The sequence below is a fragment of the Procambarus clarkii genome, chromosome 13 (assembly GCF_040958095.1).
Source record: "Procambarus clarkii isolate CNS0578487 chromosome 13, FALCON_Pclarkii_2.0, whole genome shotgun sequence".
Taxonomy (NCBI): domain Eukaryota; kingdom Metazoa; phylum Arthropoda; class Malacostraca; order Decapoda; family Cambaridae; genus Procambarus; species Procambarus clarkii.
The window spans coordinates 30,565,459-30,584,530 of NC_091162.1; the positions used below are offsets into that span (position 1 = coordinate 30,565,459).

Genomic DNA, 19,072 nt, shown 5'->3' on the forward strand with positions numbered 1-19,072 from the left:
ATAGCGTTTCGGGCAAGGACATCTTGCCTTCAAGCAGTATATTCCCTCCAAATGCCACAGATTTGGATTGAAATTCTTTGTAGTCTATGACTGTGAAACAAGAATTGTGTTACACCTGATAATGTATATGGGTACAAATGTAGACATTCCTGCTAATGACCAACGTGGATTCTCAGGTAGTGTGGTGAAGTCACTGCTTGCACGTACCATATCTGAACAAGGGCCACATATTGTACACAGATAACTATTATACCAGTCCTTTGCTAACTAGGTTCTTGCTTGATAATAGAACTGGAGTGTGGCACAGTGAAGGCAAAATAAAGGGAAATGCCAGTGATTCACACTGCCATGCAGGTTGGTGATTGCGAGCTAAGAAAAACTGGTGCAATGCCTTCAGTGTGATGGAAAGACAGGCATGAAGTGAACATGTTGACCACCATTCACAATGGTACAATGGTGGACAGTAGCAAGATGAACAGAACAACAAAATACTAGATCTATAAGCCAGATTGTGTTTTGGACTATAACATCAACATGCGTTTGGTGGATAAATGTGATATGATGGTAGGGACAGTAGTGTGTGTACGGAAAACAGTGAAGTGGATCAAGATGTTTTTCCACTTTATTGTCATAACAATGCTAAACAGTTACAATATTTATCTTGTTTAACCACTTAACTGCGCCAACCGAGTATTCTCAGTCGGGGGGAAACTGCGTCAACCGAGAAAACTCTCTTTGATTTTTCGGTACCAATTCTAAATGTGTAAGAGGTTGGTTGTGTACGAAATGGAATCTTAGGACCACCAGTGAGAGGCAGCCATCTTGGAAAAAATTCCCAGAATGCCCTAGGGCTGCTGGCTAGGTTAGTACTGAATGAGCAACCTACGTGCCTCTGGCTCCCAAACACCTGTCCGACGCGGTGTTGAAAGATAACGTTCTGTCGGTGAAATTCAAACCTTATTGTTTGAAGAACATAAGGGTCATAATATTGGTGAAGCTAGGCGCAATAAGGACCAAACACAAAGGTCGGATGCAAGTGATATAGCACCTATGAGGACGATACAGTGAGTGTATCCAGTTGTAGCTTTGAGCGTCACCCTTACAATCCTATGCTATCTACAATTTATTTAGATGATAGATGAATCGTTTTCTGCGTTCAGTGATGATGCATCTGATACAAATAGCATAGATGAACAGTGTTAGCGGCTTCCATGGTGGTATTTTCCATAGATATTTTCAAGAATACCTGAATCTCTTCCTAACTGATGGACACTCGTTGAGGCTAGCTGAATCTCTTTCTGACTGACGGACACTCTTGAGGTAAGCTGAATCTCTTCCTGTGTGGGACCATACAAAGCGATCTTTTCAAGATTACCTTACAAATTGATCTTTTCCTATAATCTTTTCAATACTACCTTATGCTTTATAAGCTTAGTTACATACAATCTAAAAGTACTAAAGCCAAGGGTGTGCGTGAGAGCGTTATTTGCAAGCACACAGAATGAATTAACAGGAAGCAAAAATTTATCTGTACCTGGTGCACTGAGCGGTCCGTCTTAATTACCACAAGCTACCACAAACTACACAAACTTCAGAAAGCTTCCTGGCAATACGTTAGTAATGAATAAATATGATATATTTGCTCATTATAATGTTGGTGCTGAATGTACAACACGAAAAAACATAATTTTAATCTGAAAAAGTATCTTTTTATAAAGAAATTAGACGAAAATAAAAAGCTGGTGACGCCAAATCAAGTCGACGATCCAAGCTTCAGTTAGGTTAGGTTAGGTTTGGTTAAGTTAGGTTAGGTTAGGTTAGGATAGGTTAGGATAGGTTAGGTTAGGTTAGGTCAGGCCAGCCTAACTTAATATATCATATTTATTCATTACTAACGTATTGCCAGGAAGCTTTCTGAAGTTTGTGTAGTTTGTGGTAGCTTGTGGTAATTAGACGGACCCGCACTGAGAGCAAAGTCGTGCTGTGTACCATAAGAACATAAGAACAAACTAGAAGAAAAGAGCATCTAGATCTAACAGTATTTATGTCATGGGTGACTTTAATTTTAGCGGAATAAACTGGTTGAACAAAACAGGGAATAGTGAAGCAGAAGATTTTCTAGAATTAATTGACGATTGCTTTCTTATGCAACACATTAAGGAACCAACACGGGAAAATAATATTTTAGATTTAGTATTAACTAACAGGGAAACGCAAATTAATGACATCGAAATAGGGAGTGAGCTAGGGAGCAGTGATCACAAAGAAATCAGATTTAGCATAGAATGGAATAGACCAGTAGGAGAAAATTCTGTTAAAGTGCCAGATTTTCGAAAAGCTGATTTTAATAGCCTAAGAAATTTTTTGGGTCAAATTGATTGGAAAGTCTTGGGTATGGGGTGTGGGCCGGTCTTGGAGCGAGACATGAACCCAGCGATAGGTGACTTAAATGGGGATTTCGATGTGGATTCAATATATAACTTATTTAAGAATATTCTAAACAAAGCACAGGAACGTAGTATACCATACAAATTGAATAGATCGAATACTAATGACCCAAAGTGGATAACAAAGAATTTGAAGAACCTTATAGGTAAGCTTGGTACAAAAGGATTAAAAATGGGGAGGTCACTTTAGAACAGGAATTCGTACAACTGGTTAGAAATGTTAAAAAAGAGATAAGGAAAGCAAAAAGAAACTATGAAGTTTGCATAGCAGGGCAAGCAAAGACAAATCCTAAAGGGTTTTTTCAGTTATATCGTACTAAGACTAGGGAAAGGATAGGTCCATTAAAAACTGAGACAGGTCAAATAACAGATAGTGATGAAGAGATGAGTAGTATTTTTAATAAATATTTTGTATCTGTATTTACTAAAGAGGAACTTAACAATATGCCTTCAGCCGAACAAGACTATGTGGGTGGGGACGAGGACAGGTTGACGAGTTTAGCAGTTACCAGGGAGGATGTTCTTAAACAAATAGTAAAACTCAAACCAAACAAATCCCCAGGGCCGGATGAAGTGTTTGCCAGGGTGCTTAAAGAATGCAAAGAGGAGCTTTGTGACCCACTGTCAACCATATTTAATAAATCAATAGAGTCAGGCAGAGTGCCAGAGTTTTGGAAAGTTGCTAATGTGATACCAGTTTTTAAGAAAGGAGATAGATCACTTGCGTCTAACTATCGACCAATTAGCCTAACGTCTATTGTGGGAAAGTTACTCGAATCTATAATAGCAAATAAAATTCGTCTTCATCTTGAAAAACATAAATTAATAATTGAGTCGCAACATGGTTTTATAAATGGCCGTTCATGTTTAACAAATTTGTTATCTTTTTATTCTAGCATTGTTGAGGCAGTTGATAGTGGTAAGGATTGCGATGTTGTATACCTTGACTTTAGCAAAGCTTTTGATACAGTGCCACATGAAAGACTGATTAAAAAGATAGAGTCTCATGGTATTGGGGGTGCTATATTAAGCTGGATTAGGGCATGGCTATACCAAGGAAACAGAGAGTTAGTATAAATGGAATCAAGTCAGAGTGGGAAAATGTTGTAAGTGGAGTGCCTCAAGGCTCTGTCCTGGGACCTCTGTTGTTTATAATATATATAAATGATTTAGATTCAGGTTTGAGTAGCAACATTTGCAAATTTGCCGATGATACGAAAATCGGTAGGGAAATTAATTCGGAGGAGGACTCACTATCACTTCAAGTTGATCTAGATAGGGTTTTGAAATGGTCAAAGGATTGGCAGATGCAGTTTAATGCTGATAAATGTAAAGTTCTGAGGTTAGGTAATGATGATAGAGTTACAAGATACGAGCTAGATGGTGTTGTGATTGCGAAGTCGGATTGCGAAAGGGATCTGGGAGTTATGATTAGTAAGAATTTAAAACAAAAGGATCAATGCATAAATGTTCGTAATAAGGCAAATCGGACACTTGGATTTATTAATCGCAGCGTTAGTAACAAGACACCTGGTGTGGTTCTCAAGCTATATCTTGCTCTAGTTAGGCCCCATTTAGATTATGCAGTTCAGTTTTGGTCGCCATATTATAGAATGGATATAAATTCACTTGAACGTGTCCAGCGTAGGATGACTAAGTTAATTCCCCAAATTAGAAATCTTTCATATGAAGAAAGATTAACAAAGCTTAAGTTGCATTCACTGGAAAGGCGAAGAGTTAGGGGTGACATGATAGAGGTTTACAAGTGGATGAATGGACATAACCGGGGGGATATTAATAGGGTATTAAAAGTATCAACACAGGACAGAACACGAAACAATGGGTATAAATTGGATAAGTTTAGATTTAGGAAAGACTTGGGTAAATACTGGTTCAGTAACAGGGTTGTTGATTTGTGGAACCAATTGCCGCGTAACATTGTGGAGGTGGGGTCCCTCGATTGTTTCAAGCACGGGTTGGACAAGTATATGAGTTTGATTGGGTGGTTATAAATAGGAGCTGCCTCGTATGGGCCAACAGGCCTTCTGCAGTTGCCTTTGTTCTTATGTTCTTATGTTCTTATGTTGAAGTGATAGTGAGTCCTCCTCCGAATTAATTTCCCTACCGATTTTCGTATCATCGGCAAATTTGCAAATGAGCTACTTTCCATGGGCTACTTTGTTAATTATTACTCACTTCTGAAGTACTGAGTGTGTAATACAGTGTGTTACTGTGTATGTAGTGTGTGAAACTGTACATATTGTAATTTTAGTGAATTTTTAACAGGTAATATTGCGACAATAAATATTTGTGGACACATTACTGACATTTATCACAGTTCCAGGGCACATTATGAACGTTCTACTGTATACATATTGTAAAGGACACAAATATGCATCATATACGATAAAAAAAAAACAAATAAAACCGCATTGGAAATACATAAAACAAATAATTGAAAATATATTTGTGGCAACATCCGGTGCTTGAATGGCCCGCGCGGCTGTGTCTGGGCAATTCACCCATGGGCGACCAGGCCCTGATGACGGGTCCGTCTAATTACCACAAGCTACACAAGCTTCACAAAGCTTCAGAAAGCTTCCTGGCAATACGTTAGTAATGAATAAATATGATATGTTAGGTTAGGCTGACCTAACCTAACCTAACCTAACCTAACTTAACTTAACCAAACCAAACTTAACCAAACCAAACTTAACCAAACCAAACTTAACCAAACTTAACCAAACCAAACTTAACCAAACCAAACTTAACCAAACCAAACTTAACCAAACCAAACCTAACCAAACCAAACCTAACCAAACCAAACCAAACCAAACCTAACCTAACCTAACCGACGCTTGGATCGTCGACTTTGTTTGGCGTCACCAGCTCTTTATTTTCGTCTAATTTCTTAATAAAAATATAATTTTTCAGATTAAAATTGTTTTCTCGTGTTGTACATTCAGCACCAACATTATGATGAGTAAATATATCATATTTATTCATTACTAACATAAGCTTTCTGAAGCTTTGTGAAGCTTGTGTACCTTGTGGTAATTAGACGGACCGCTGATGGCGTCACAGCGCACCTTGTCCATGTCCCCACAGCCAAAGTGAGTGGAATTTGGCACTGTATTTATTTTTACATAGACATGTTCAGGGAAGGGAATTTATCATTTTATGAAGTAAAAAGAATTTTGGGGAACACTTTATTTCATGCGCAGCACCGGAGGATTTTCACAATAAACTCAGCACAGCACGGTGGTTAAACAGGTGGTAAAATAAATTTCCGTGCGCTCAGTTTTACTGTAGTGACATAATTACTAGAAAAGATTGCCAACCAATTCCTGGCATACAAAGACCCATTCTGAACCCAGTATTGCACCATGCCCTTGCACCCATGCTCGCTTTCAAGGATGCCTTTCTGAAACAAAATGTAAGATATTTACCCAATAAGTGGAAAGTGTGCAGTATGCCAGCATGAGTGCATTGTATGCAAGACCACAACAAAGAGGGAACAGAAACGTATATTGGTGTTAACTAGGTGCACAGCGTGTAAGGTCCCTTTGTGCTATGTCAAGTGTTTTGACGAGTACCACAGTCTCAAGGACTTCTAAATGCCCAATACTGGTGCAAAAACGTACATACAGAGCGAGTGTATATAAAGTAAAAAAAATAATAAATTGGATATTACTTGAAAAATAAGTTTTGTGCACATACATGTGACACTAACATGTGACTGCATAATAAATTTACACTAGTTGTATTATAATAAAACATCAAGTAACAACATATTGTACCACGTAAGTGAAAAAAATGGCTGTAAAATACGCCTTAGTGTAAACAATGCCGCGAAAATAAATTCACGGCAACTTGGGCTCCTTCTCTGCTGTGCCTGACTCTCTTGGAACACACCAACCACGAGCGACCATGATCCGTGATGTCGGCCAACTTCTTGGCTCATTTATGTCATTGGTAAGTACAATTAAATTTTTTTTTATTTTTCCCGTGCTCAAGAAACATGCATAAAGAGATTAATAAGAAAAAAAATGTTTTTTTTTTTTTTTTTTGTGCCTATGGGTGTTGAAGGGCAAAAGGCCCTTAGCGGCTTAACCATTATACCCCACAATACATATATAGCTGATGGGAGTAACTTTACCGATACCGCGCAATACATAAATAGATGTTTTAGTGTCTAGAGCTAGATTTTAAATGCCCCACGAGGGTTAGGGGCAACTATAGTCCAGCCACGACCAATAGTTAACAGACTCTGCTTAGAAAAAAATTGTGGCAACATTCCCGAGTGTGAGAGCCTCAGTACTGAGTGAGCCACCAAGTCTGGCTCACATAGCATGAGCTCACAGCACCGCTGTTCAGCTTGTGACCACAGCATCGCCTAAAAATGTCAAAATATATACGAACATTTATTTAGTGATGATAGTATTACTGAAGGCCTTTAACTGTGATATAACTGACCAGGATTCTAATAAAAGCAGGATTGTGGTGATATTTAGCACTGTGCTCCATGGTGGGAGGAATAATGCTGAGGGAGGGAGGGAGGTGGCGTCGTCTTCTAACTGTGTGTGGCCACCTTTTATTGACTGAACTTAACATACCAGCTAAGTGGTTCACTATGGTGAACACAAATGTAGATACTTATACTGTATATAACATGCATATAGATTGTAATAACAGCAATAGGAGTGTGTTGGGAGCCGCCATTTTGGTGAGGGAGGTGCATCATCTGCCTGACATGTCATGTTGTTCACTGGTGCCCACCATGGTCTTTGGGCACCATACCAGTTTATTTGTACAGGTATGGTGAATAAAACATGTAGATACTGATATATAATGTGTGTGTATATAGTATAATAACACCACAAACAGTATTGTTGGAGGAGAAATATTAGTGCGTCTGGCCTTGAACCAGTGACGGCGGCCGCCACCAGCTGACTGTGTGTGTGTAGCTACATCTCGTATTACCTGAACTTGCCAATCAAGTTAGATGTACAGTTATGGTAAACAAAACATTATATATTACCTCGGAATGCGATTGTCCCTGTATGCGAGATTTTCGGAAGGCGAGGTGTATTTACTCCAAAAATTTGTCTCGGAAGGCGATGGTTACTTCGGGAGTCGAGTTTGAACGCGAGTTTGTTGATACGCGTACAGCCGACCTAGCGCGTGGTCGTTCGGCGATCGTCGCCCCTCTGCCCCGCTGCCCCTCAGTTCACCATTGTCTCGCACGCAGTGACTACCCCCACATCAATTCTTGTCGTGAATTTTCAGTGTTTTGTTGGATTTTTGGTGATTTGTCTATACAATTTGTTATTATATATCTCACCATGAGTCCCAAGAAAGCCAGTGGTAAGGATAAAGGCCAGAAAGCTCATGTGAGGATGACAATAGAGGAGAAACAAGAGATCATTCGAAAGCATGAGAACGGTACACGTGTTGTTGATCTTTGTAGGCAGTACAACAAAGCGACATCAACAATATGCACTATACTTAAGAAGAAAAATAAGATTATGAGTGCTAATGTGGCAAAAGGAGTAAGAACATTAACGACACAAAGACCACAAATACTTGAAGAAGTGGAAAAGTTGTTATTAATTTGGATACACGACAAGGAGTTGAGGGGTGATAGTGTTTCGGAGGCCATTATTTCTGAGAAAGCCAGGGTGTTGCACGAAGACCTTCTAAAGAAGACCCCTGCAACGAGTGATGCAGATAAGAAAGAGTTTAAGGCAAGCAGGGGCTGGTTTGAAAAATTTAGAAAGAGAAGTGGTATCCATAGTGTTACAAGGCATGGGGAGGCAGCCAGCTCAGACAAACCAGCCGCTGGACGATTTATTGACGAATTTAAAGAGTTTGCAGAGGCTGAGGGATACCTACCGCAACAAGTGTTTAATTGTGACGAAACAGGACTGTTTTGGAAAAGAATGCCTAAGAGGACATACATTACCAAGGAGGAAAAATCCTTGCCTGGACACAAGCCTATGAAAGATAGGTTTACGCTTGTGCTGTGTTCAAATGCGAGTGGCGATTTAAAAATTAAACCCTTGCTAGTGTATCATTCTGAAAATCCAAGGGTTTTCAAACAGTATAATGTGCAGAAAACCCGTTTGTCTGTGATGTGGAAGTCTAATAAAAAAGCATGGGTGACTAGGCTTATTTTTTCGGAGTGGGTGAATGAAGTGCTGTGCCCTGCCATAGAAAAATATCTGCAGGAGAAACAATTGCCACTCAGAGCCGTGCTTCTCCTTGACAATGCTCCTGCTCATCCTCCAGGCTTGGAAGATGATTTGATGCCTCAATACAATAAATTCCTCACAGTTAAATTCCTTCCTCCTAACACCACTCCTCTAATTCAGCCTATGGACCAGAAAATCATAGCGAATTTTAAGAAACTGTATGAAAGGGCACTTTTCCGGAAATGTTTTGAAGTGACTGAAGCCACAAACCTCACCCTCAAAGAGTTCTGGAGAGAGCATTTTAACATTTTTAGTGCTTTAAAACTCGTTGACAAAGCCTGGCAAGAAGTGACTCAAAGAACCCTGATCTCTGGCTGGAGAAAATTGTGGCCTGAAGGTGTGAGAGAACTAGACTTTGAGGGGTTTGAGCCTATAAATGATGCGCCTATTGTTGAGGAAATTGTTAGTCTAGGCCAGAAAATGGGCTTGGAATTGGATGGTGATGATGTGGAGGAGTTGGTGGAAGAACACAACGAAGAACTGACCACCGAAGAACTCCTAGCCCTTCAACAGGAACAGCAAGCCAACACAGCAGCGAATGATTCTGCAGTGGAGGAGGAGGTGGTGGCAACAGCACCAGCGAATGTCCCTTCTGCAGTAATTAAGAAGGTGTGTCAGATGTGGGAAGAGATTCAAACAACTATTGAACACACCCAGACAAAACTGTAGTAGGCCGTTGTCTTAATCTTTTCAATGACAATGTGATGCCTTACTACAGAGAGAGCTTGCGAAGAAGGGAAAAGCAAGCTTTCATGGACAAATATTTGGTGAAGAAATCGAGCAGTGAACCTCAACCAGGACCTAGTGGCACTCAGGTTAAACGTCCCAGGGAGAGCACACCAGAAAGGTCCTCACTGCCTGATGTGATTATGGAAGGGGACTCCCCTTCCAAACACTAACTCCTCTCCTCCTTCCCCCTCCTCACCATCTTCCATACGCCTACAGCACTCGACAGTAAGGTAAGTAATAACTGGAACATACTTTTGTAGGTTTATTTAGATGAATTAGGTAAATTAGGTATAAAAATTTAGTTTGATGTGGGGTTTTTGGGGTAGTCAGGAACGGATTAATTCATTTCCCTTTATTTCTTATGGGGAAATTAACTTCGGAATGCGAGTTTTCGGAAGGCGAGGCGTCTCCAGGAACGGATTAAACTCGCATTCTGAGGTATGCCTGTATATATATATATATATAATACACATTGCTGTCTTATATGTGCTGTCAATCTGCTGTATGGTGTCTATTAACCTTGTTTAAATTACTAATCAAGCTGTCAATGTAATCAATCAGCGCTTTAATATAACAATGTGCTTTAATATACCTACTTATCTCTCTCATCTCATTTTTCTCTTGTAATGTATCTTTATCATTTATCAATTCTGATTGAAATTACCTACTTAAAATTATCTGCTAGATTAAGGACCTGCCCGAAACGCTGTGCGTACTAGTGGCTCTACAAGAATGTAAATACTGTACTATCCAATGTATTCTCACAAACCCAATGTACCTTCTTTTATATATATATAAATAAATAAATAAATAAATAAATATATTTATATATATATATATATATATATATATATATATATATATATATATATATATATATATATATATATATATATATAATGACAGTGTCAGACCATGGAGGAAAATTGAAACAGGAATTTCTTTAACCCTTAAACCGCGCAAATCATATATATATGATATCAGTGACAAAACCGAAACTGCGCACATCATATATATATATATATATATATATATATATATATATATATATATATATATATATATATACGACCGATAGTTGCCAGAAGCCACCTAGAAAAAAAATCCAGGCCAACATTCTTGGGTGTTAGAGCGTCAGTATTGAGCAAGCCACCAAGGCTGGCGCACGCAGCATGAGCTCACAGCACCGCTGTTCAGCTTGTGACCACAGCATTGCCTACAAATGCCATAATATATATGATACTGCTATTATATAGCAGTGAGAGTATTACTGAAGCCCCCTGACTGTGATACGAAGCTATACTTAATAAATTCCCTGTAACTTACCTTTCCCCTCTATTGTCAACTAATGTCTGTTTTTTTTTAAATGGCGCTGTTTGTTGACCGAATTGTATTTGTGCTGCTTTTTCAGCCATATTCCCCCCTTTTTTATCTCTTTTTTTTTATTTGTTCTTAACTCATTTTATTCTTTATGCTCAATTAGTATTAAGCTTTAGTCATTTAAGTTTTTCCTGCCCGAAACGCTTTGCATAATAGTGGCTTTAGGTATTGTTTGTACTAGCCCTATCTATGAATCCATCACTCTTTGTAAAATCTCTTGTATGTATGTATCTTACCTAAATAAACATTTGATTTGATTTGATAAAACTGACCAGGATTCTGATAATAGCAGGATTGTGGTGATTTTTTGTTTTTTTGAGGTATATACAAGAGTTGTTACATTTTTGTACACTAGTACGCGTAGCGTTTCGGGCAGGTCCCTGGAATACGATCCCCTGCCGCGAAGAATCGTTTTTTCATCCAAGTACACATTTTACTGTTGCGTTAAACAGAGGCTACAGTTAAGGAATTGCGCCCAGTAAATCCTCCCCGGCCAGGATACGAACCCATGACAAAGCGCTCGCGGAACGCCAGGCGAGTGTCTTACCACTACACCACGGAGACTGTAGAGACTGTGAGATTTAGCGCTGTGCTCCATGGAGGGAGGAGTAAGGCTGTGGAGGGAGGATTGTGGCATCATCTTCTGACTGTCTGTGGCCACCTTTTATTGACTGCACTCACCATACCAGCTTAGTGGTTCGCTATGGTGAACACAAATGTAGATACTTATATATAACATGTGTATAGTGTGAAATAACAGCGAGAAGAGTAGGTTGGGAGCTGCCATTTTGGTGAGGGAGGAGCGTCGTCTGCACGACTTGGCATGTTGTTTACTGATGGCCACTATGGTCTTTGGGCACCATACGAGCTTATTTGTACAGGTATGGTCAATAAAACAGGTAGATACTTATATATAATGTGTGTATATAGCGTAATAACACCACAAACAATATTGTTGGAGGAGAAATATTAGTGCATCTGACCTTAACCCTTAACATGCTCGGGGTCTAATATCCTGCTATCCACACAGGCGCATGTCATTTTGAAAAAAAAAAAAATTTTTTTTTTTTGCTAATCTGTTAAGTTCTGTTCACTGATCACGGGAAAAATAAAAAAAAAATTCTATTGTACTTACTTTTGTTGCAATAGAGCCGAGAAGCTCTGTGATGACGTCACAATCTGCATGTTCGCTCATGCAGTACACGCCCGGGAGGTGTTGCGCGCGGTCCTCAAACAGCCAGAGTTGCCACAAATATATTTTCGCGCTATTTATTTACAATGTCTAAGCGCATTTTATCTAATTTTTTTTCACTAATTGTGTTTCAAATACTGTTTGAACATATTTTGTATCAATAATTGTTGCATATTTGAGTATACACAGGCGCACACAAATGTTTTCAATTACGGCAATATAATATGTCATTACAGTCTATTATATTGTATGTTCTGCTTATATTTGTATATATTTACACACACGCACACGCTATCTGCTTATATGTTTACATATTTACACACTCGCACACGCTATACACACTTTGAAGCACACTTAGAAGATTTCTAGACTGTGGTAGTCATTGAAGCAGTCGACAGCACATAATGGGATACCACACGTTTCACACCATGTTTGCACAAGCTTCCGTTTCTTGTCTCTACGTGTCGTTGTTTTACACACCAAGCAATCACGTTGGGCTATTGCACGCTTCACACCAGGTGGCAAATACTTAAGTTTGTGTGCTAGGAAGCCTTCAGTGTGAGCGAGGCGTGGAGTACCAGCATGCTGCAACAGTGGGTTTATGATGGGCCGCTGAATACCTGGGACATCTTTTGCAAACTTTCCTAATAACTGTATTGCAGCATCAAATACAAAGTCACGGAAAGTGGGCTTACATCCAGTTCTCACAAGGTACATGTTGAAACAGTTCAGCATGCTCATGTCCACAAGATGGAAGAACACTTTTTTCGTCCACCTACATGTCTTCCGCACACACTCTGCAGTGCCAATCATCATGTCTGATTTATCAATCAACCGCATGTTGATATTATAGTCTAAAACACAGTCTGGCTTATATAGTGGTGCGTTTGTTTTATGGCTCACTTTCCCACTGTTCACCATTGTTCCATCATGAATTGTTGTCAACAAGTTCACCTCTCTTTTGTCTTTCCACCGAACTGACAGAATGTTATCACTTTTCCTTCTCTGACACTCACCAACTGCAATGTTGTCAAACACAGGCATTTCCCTTCGTTGTGGCTTTACTGTACCAACCAATCCGGTTCTATTTTCTAGCAAGAACCGAGCTAGCAAGGGACTTGTATAGTAATTATCTGTGTATAAAATGTGTCCCTTGTTCATCCACGGAGCCATGATGGTCTTCACTACACTCCCCGAGAATCCATGTTCGTCAGTTACCGGGAATGTCTACATCACTAGCCGAGTACAGAATCATGTGTAACACGTATCCTGTCTCACAATCACAAAGAACAAAAAATTTCAGGACAAATCGGTTTCGTTTTGAGGGAATGTACTGTTTGAATGGAACACGTCCCTTGAAAAGTATGAGAGATTCATCAACCACCAGCTTCTGTGCTGGTACGTAAAAATCTCTGAATTTTCCAATAACATCGTTCATGTAGTGCCTCACTCGCCACAGTCTATCATCAGGTGTTCGGTCCTGAACACTTCCAAAATGTAGACACCTGAGGAGTATCTGAAACCTGTCTCGTGACATATATTTCCCGAATAAAGGTGTTGGTATTGTCTTGTCCTTGCTCCAATAGTCATTTATTGCATGTTTGTGACAGTGCTTCATCAACAAACAGAGTGCCAAAAACACATACATTTCCGCCACTGTGGTATTTTTCCAACGCTGCAGTCGTGAAAATTCTGTGATTTCCCTCTCAATCAGGTAAGCAGCATGCAGGTTCGTTTGGTGTACAATGTATTCCATGAGTGGTTCATCATAGAATGCTGTAAAATATTCCATCTCAGCCATGTCCTCACCTTGATTAGGGAAAAGGTTTGTAATCCCTACATCTTTATCGTCAAAGTGAGGAATATTAGGAATAAAATCGTCACCATCACTCCACTCAAGTACACCAGGCGTCCTGCGAGATGCAAAGGAAAGACGGCGAGGAAGCGATGCATACCGGCGACCAGGAGCTGAATACCGTCTGCGAGAAGCACGGCGGCTACGTGCACATGAGGTGGGTGCACGTGAGGTGGGTGCACGTGAGGCGGGTGCACGTGAGGTGGGTGCACTTGAGGTGGATGCACTTGAGGTGGATGCACGTGAGGTGGATGCACGTGAGGTGGATGCACGTGAGGTGGATGCACGTGAGGTGGATGCACGTGAGGTGGATGCACGTGAACACGAGGGTCTTGGTCCCTCATGTGGTGCCATGCGGTGGCGCTTAGCTGGGCGAGATGCTGCTGACGCGACAATTTCTCGCCCAGTTACACCACTGGTACCAGCCACAGGCTCAATAAAACTTTGATCTGAGTCACTAAACCCAGAAAAGGAGTCACCTCCCTCTGACTCGTCACCCTCAAACAGAAAATATCCACAGGAACTGTGAGGTCGTGGTAGAATTGGGGTAGAAAATGGGCGAGGAGGCATGGGAGAGCGTATAGGCCTCGCCATGGCATGGCGGTCATTCTCACTTTCACTGCTGCTGCTACTATCACTCAACAACTGTGTATAATCCTCATCGTTGTCTGAATCGTCAAACACACTTTCTTCACCTTCAGAGAATAATTCGTGGGCTATTTGCTCTGGGGTGAGGGACTGAGTGGTGCGTGCCCGTGAGGCGTTTGACCGTGCGCTCGCCATGGTGACTCTCGCTAAACTGAGGCCTCCCATGCCATCGGAGCGTGAGCTGGATTTTTTTTCAAAATGGCCGCTGTTTACTAGAGCCCCTGGGCAGCGTATGGGACCCCCAGCTACACCGCGGGCCATTCAAATCGTGCGCGGTACCCATACACTTCATATGAAGTGAAGCGCAGTTGACTGGTAAAACGATTTACACTTCATATGAAGTGATGCGCACTTTAAGGGTTAAGGGCCAGACGCACTAATATTTCTCTAATAATAGAGCGCCACAGAGATATTTCACTAATAATAGAGGGCCACAGGGATAAGAGCCTTGTTGGACGTAGAATCACTGTTTACCAACGTACCTGTGGATGAAACAATCGGGATGATAGCGGTCAGAGTGTATCGTGATCCGGCCTGTACTCCTCTTGACATACCAGAAAACATTCTAAGGAAACTACTCCAAGCTTGTACTAAAGAGGCACCCTTCATGATCCCGGATGGACACATGTATAAGCAAGTAAATGGGGTCACCATGGGTTCTTCCCTAGGTGTCCTGTTTGCGAACTTCTATATGGGTACTATCGAACAGAAGGTCTAGTTGACATGAATTTGAAACCTGCCATATACTGCAGGTATGTTGAAGACATTTTTACACAGGTACCTGATGTCAGACATCTGCAGGAGCTGAATTCTGTGTTGCGCTTCACTTACGAGATGGAGAAGGATGGGAAGCTGCCCTTTCTAGATGTAATGGTCATGGAAAGGAGCGGAGGTTTCCACACTGCAGTCTACACTAAGGAAAAAAAACATTGGAATGTGCCTCAATGCCAACAGTGACTGCGCAGACAGGTACAAGAGGAGTGTTGTTAACGCTTATGTCGACCGTGATCTTAGCCACAGCTCAGGATGGAAGCAAGTCGATGAAGAACTCTGTAGGGTAAGGCAGGTCCTAGTCAACAACGGCTTCTCCAATGGTTTCGTTGAAGACATCATAAGAAGGAAGGTGAAATGCCATGCAACCTCTGAAGAGACAACTAACACAACACCTTTACCCCCTATTAGACTATTTTACTGGAACTTCTTTTCCACAGCTCATAAAACGGAGGAAAGAGTCCTGAAAGATATTGTTGATAGGAACGTTATCCCCTACAGACAAATTGACGATTACTATAAAACCAAAAAAACAGCCAACCTACTCATGAGAAATTCTCCAGACACAAAGCAGAACGCTTTAAAAGAGACCAACGTCGTCTATGCCTTCAAATGCCCACTTGGGGACTGTAAGCCTCAAAGAACTCGGTATATAGGCAAGACAACAACATCTCTTTCCAGGCGATTAACGATGCATAAGCAACAGGGCTCCATTAAGGAACATATAATCTCTTCCCACAACCAGACCATCACCAGAGAAATCTTAACAAACAACACAGAAATCATTGATATATACAGCGATAGCAGGAGGCGCGACATCTGCGAGGCACTACACATCAAGATGTCAACACCAGCAATCAACAGCCAATTAATGCACAACTATATTCTACCCACTTCAAGACTCCGCACCTATATAGAAACATCAAGAAATATGGGCCAATAGGCAATTTGCAGTCACTTCCATCCTTCCCTTTAATTTACCCAATTTATACCCATTGTTTCGTGTTCTATCTTGTGTTGAAAGTTTTGTTCACCTCATCCAAAACTGTTGTAACATATGACCTCACCCAAATGTGGGTATATAAGATGAAAGCTGTTTAAATGATAGCATAGAACTCTGTTTAGTGTTTACAGGTTATAGTTGTGTGTGTAAACTAAAGTCTTTGAAAATGTAATAAGTTATTACGAAACGCGCTCAAGTGTCGCGTCAGACTAGAAATAAAAATGAATTTTGGAGAATTGATTTTTCAATTACCATCGACAGTGAAAAGAAACATAAGAAATATTGAGAAAATTCGTGTTAGAATTATTAATCTTACTTTTTCGGTCATATTTAATAATATATGTTTACAAGAAAGACTGCTACCAAAATATACTAATATATATATATATATATATATATATATATATATATATATATATATATATATATATATATATATATATATATATATATATATATATATATATATATATATAATATATATAATAATGTCTATTTATAGAAGATAATTAATTATCTTCCCTTCCCCCACAAATTATGTCAAAATCATAAATTTATTTGGGAGATTTGATCTAGGAGTATTAATTTGTGTGTTGCAACATGTCCCGGAAAATATCCTAATTCTCATTTGCTAAAATTAGTGTAAATATTCTTAATATTTCCTGTAAGAGTTTTTTACCATAATTCATTTCGCCAGCTCGGAGATTTGTTGATCCTGATGTTCTTTTATTTATGAGTATATATGTAATTGTAGCACAATATTGACTGTATTTTTTTTTCCTGTGGCTCTCAACAATACCATTAGTTTTGCAGATCGTGACAATCCCACTGTTGGTCCAATGTTGAAAAATGGCTACAACCGGGTAAGAGGCAACTTCAGGTTTTTTAACTCTTGTATACTCTGTCAGTGCTTAATAAAATGAGATGGATTACAATTTACATATACAGTACTCTAATATGCATTTTTATGTTCTGAATAAATTGAAGTATAGCGTACTTTAGGAAATTATTTTTGTAGATCGTTACAGAAGTGTCCACAGTCGGTGGGGTCCTTAATGACCTAATCCAGATTGAACACTCGGAACTTTCCAGCCAGTCTCAGCTGAGAGCCATGCAGGCAGTGTTGTCAGCCTTGGATGCCTGTAAGGAAGTAGTGCACATTACTGACACTCAACACAGAATACAGGTGAACTTATTGCAATGTTTTAAATATACTCTTCAAATTTTTGTTGTTGTTTAAGTATTACAATATTTGAACATTTAATTTGTCTTTATTTTTCTGGTATTATAATAGTAAAGACAAAATATCTCTTGTACAGTTTCTGGTATATTTGATTTAATATTTGTTGTAGTACTAGTAGTACAATGCATACTATGATCAAAATACATATTCAAAAATTGTAATAATAATAGCCCAGGTTCTGATATATAGAGCTCTTGTATGCCCTGCAAGTTTCCAAAATTGGAACAATGTAAGTGGTACTGATTAACAAGTATTTTAGTCGGGGAATAATTTGTTGCAAATTAATTTATACGATTTATGTGGCCTGTAAACAAGAAATATATAATCTGAAGCATGTCACATGTCCGACATACCACATGTCTAAATTGGGCTAGATCATACTTTTTTACTCATAATTAAATGAAGATTTTAATTGTTGTGGTGCTCTCCATATTTCTTAACCCCTTAACTGCACGGCCTCCAAATATGACACCTCCCCAGTGCTCAGGAAATTAAATCTCTGGAATTTTTTTTCTGTTTTTAAAGTGTCAAAAACCCTTCCCAGAGTAAGGGTATAGTAACAGAAGGTCGAAATTGTAAGTATTTTAGCTGCTGTGGGGTGCGTAAGTTCGTGCGTGACGTCATCATTCCCTGGTTGCCAGTGGCATACGCCCCCGGGGCAGGTAGGGTGCTCGGGGCAGGATGGGTGAGTTGCCGCGAATATATTTTTGTTCATTAACTGGGCACAGTTCCAAATACATTTTATATGCTTTTACATGCCAATTCTATGTATAATGAACATGTACACTATATTATGGCAGTATAACATCCATACTGTCCGAAGACACTGTTACGTGCATGACACATGTACACATATTCGGCACATATTTCCATTGTATTATGCTAATTTATGTATATATACAGTCTATTTACACACTATATGCTATCACACACTATATACATTCACCATGAACACACTCAGAACTCTGCGAGTGTCAGCTGCCACACCCTCACTCTTCCAACATCCAGTCTCTCCCTCACTCTTCCAACATCGTACTCGCCAACATTGATCCTCCCACCATACTGTTATTGTTTGTATTACACTATTTACACATGTATGCCTATCTACATGTTTTATTCACCAGAACTATGCAAGTAAGCCGGTATTGTGTCCAAACTTTACAGTGGCCACCATACACTGCATAAGAAATCACACAGCAGCCAGCAGACGATGCTACGATTACGTCACCTCCCTTGCCAAAATAGCTCCCCTCAACATAGTCCTATTGTTGTTATTACACTACATACATACATTGTATATACCCATGTACAAATATGTTCACTATAGCAAACCACTAAGCTAGTATGATGAGCAAAATGAGAGTGGCTGCCACACAGTGAGGCTACCTCAATTCTCTCTCTCGCTCCCTCACCACAATTACTCCTCCCATAATACTATGCACATATGTACATGGGTATATACACACATTGTATATACCCATGTGCATATGTGTTCACCATAGCGAACCACTAAGCTAGTATGATGAGCAAAATGAGAGTGGCTGCCACAC

General features: G+C 39.8%; 1 protein-coding gene across 10 annotated transcripts in view; it reads left to right on the forward strand.

Moving 5' to 3' along the window:
* LOC123757285 (high affinity cAMP-specific and IBMX-insensitive 3',5'-cyclic phosphodiesterase 8B) overlaps window positions 1-19,072 on the forward strand; it is a 787,483-nt gene that overhangs the window by 290,013 nt on the left and 478,398 nt on the right. For 8 of the 10 annotated variants that reach the window (XR_011228393.1, XM_069323843.1, XM_069323837.1 and 5 more), the window contains 2 exons: window positions 17,085-17,142; window positions 17,298-17,465. Coding sequence is in view for 9 of the 10 variants with exons in the window: in XM_069323843.1 (XP_069179944.1) it covers window positions 17,085-17,142; window positions 17,298-17,465 (226 nt within the window). In the remaining variant the exon portion in view is untranslated. Of the gene's footprint in view, window positions 1-910; window positions 1,321-17,084; window positions 17,143-17,297; window positions 17,466-19,072 lie in introns of those variants that run through there. The other 2 variants (XM_069323844.1, XM_069323845.1) reach the window with 2 other exon arrangements.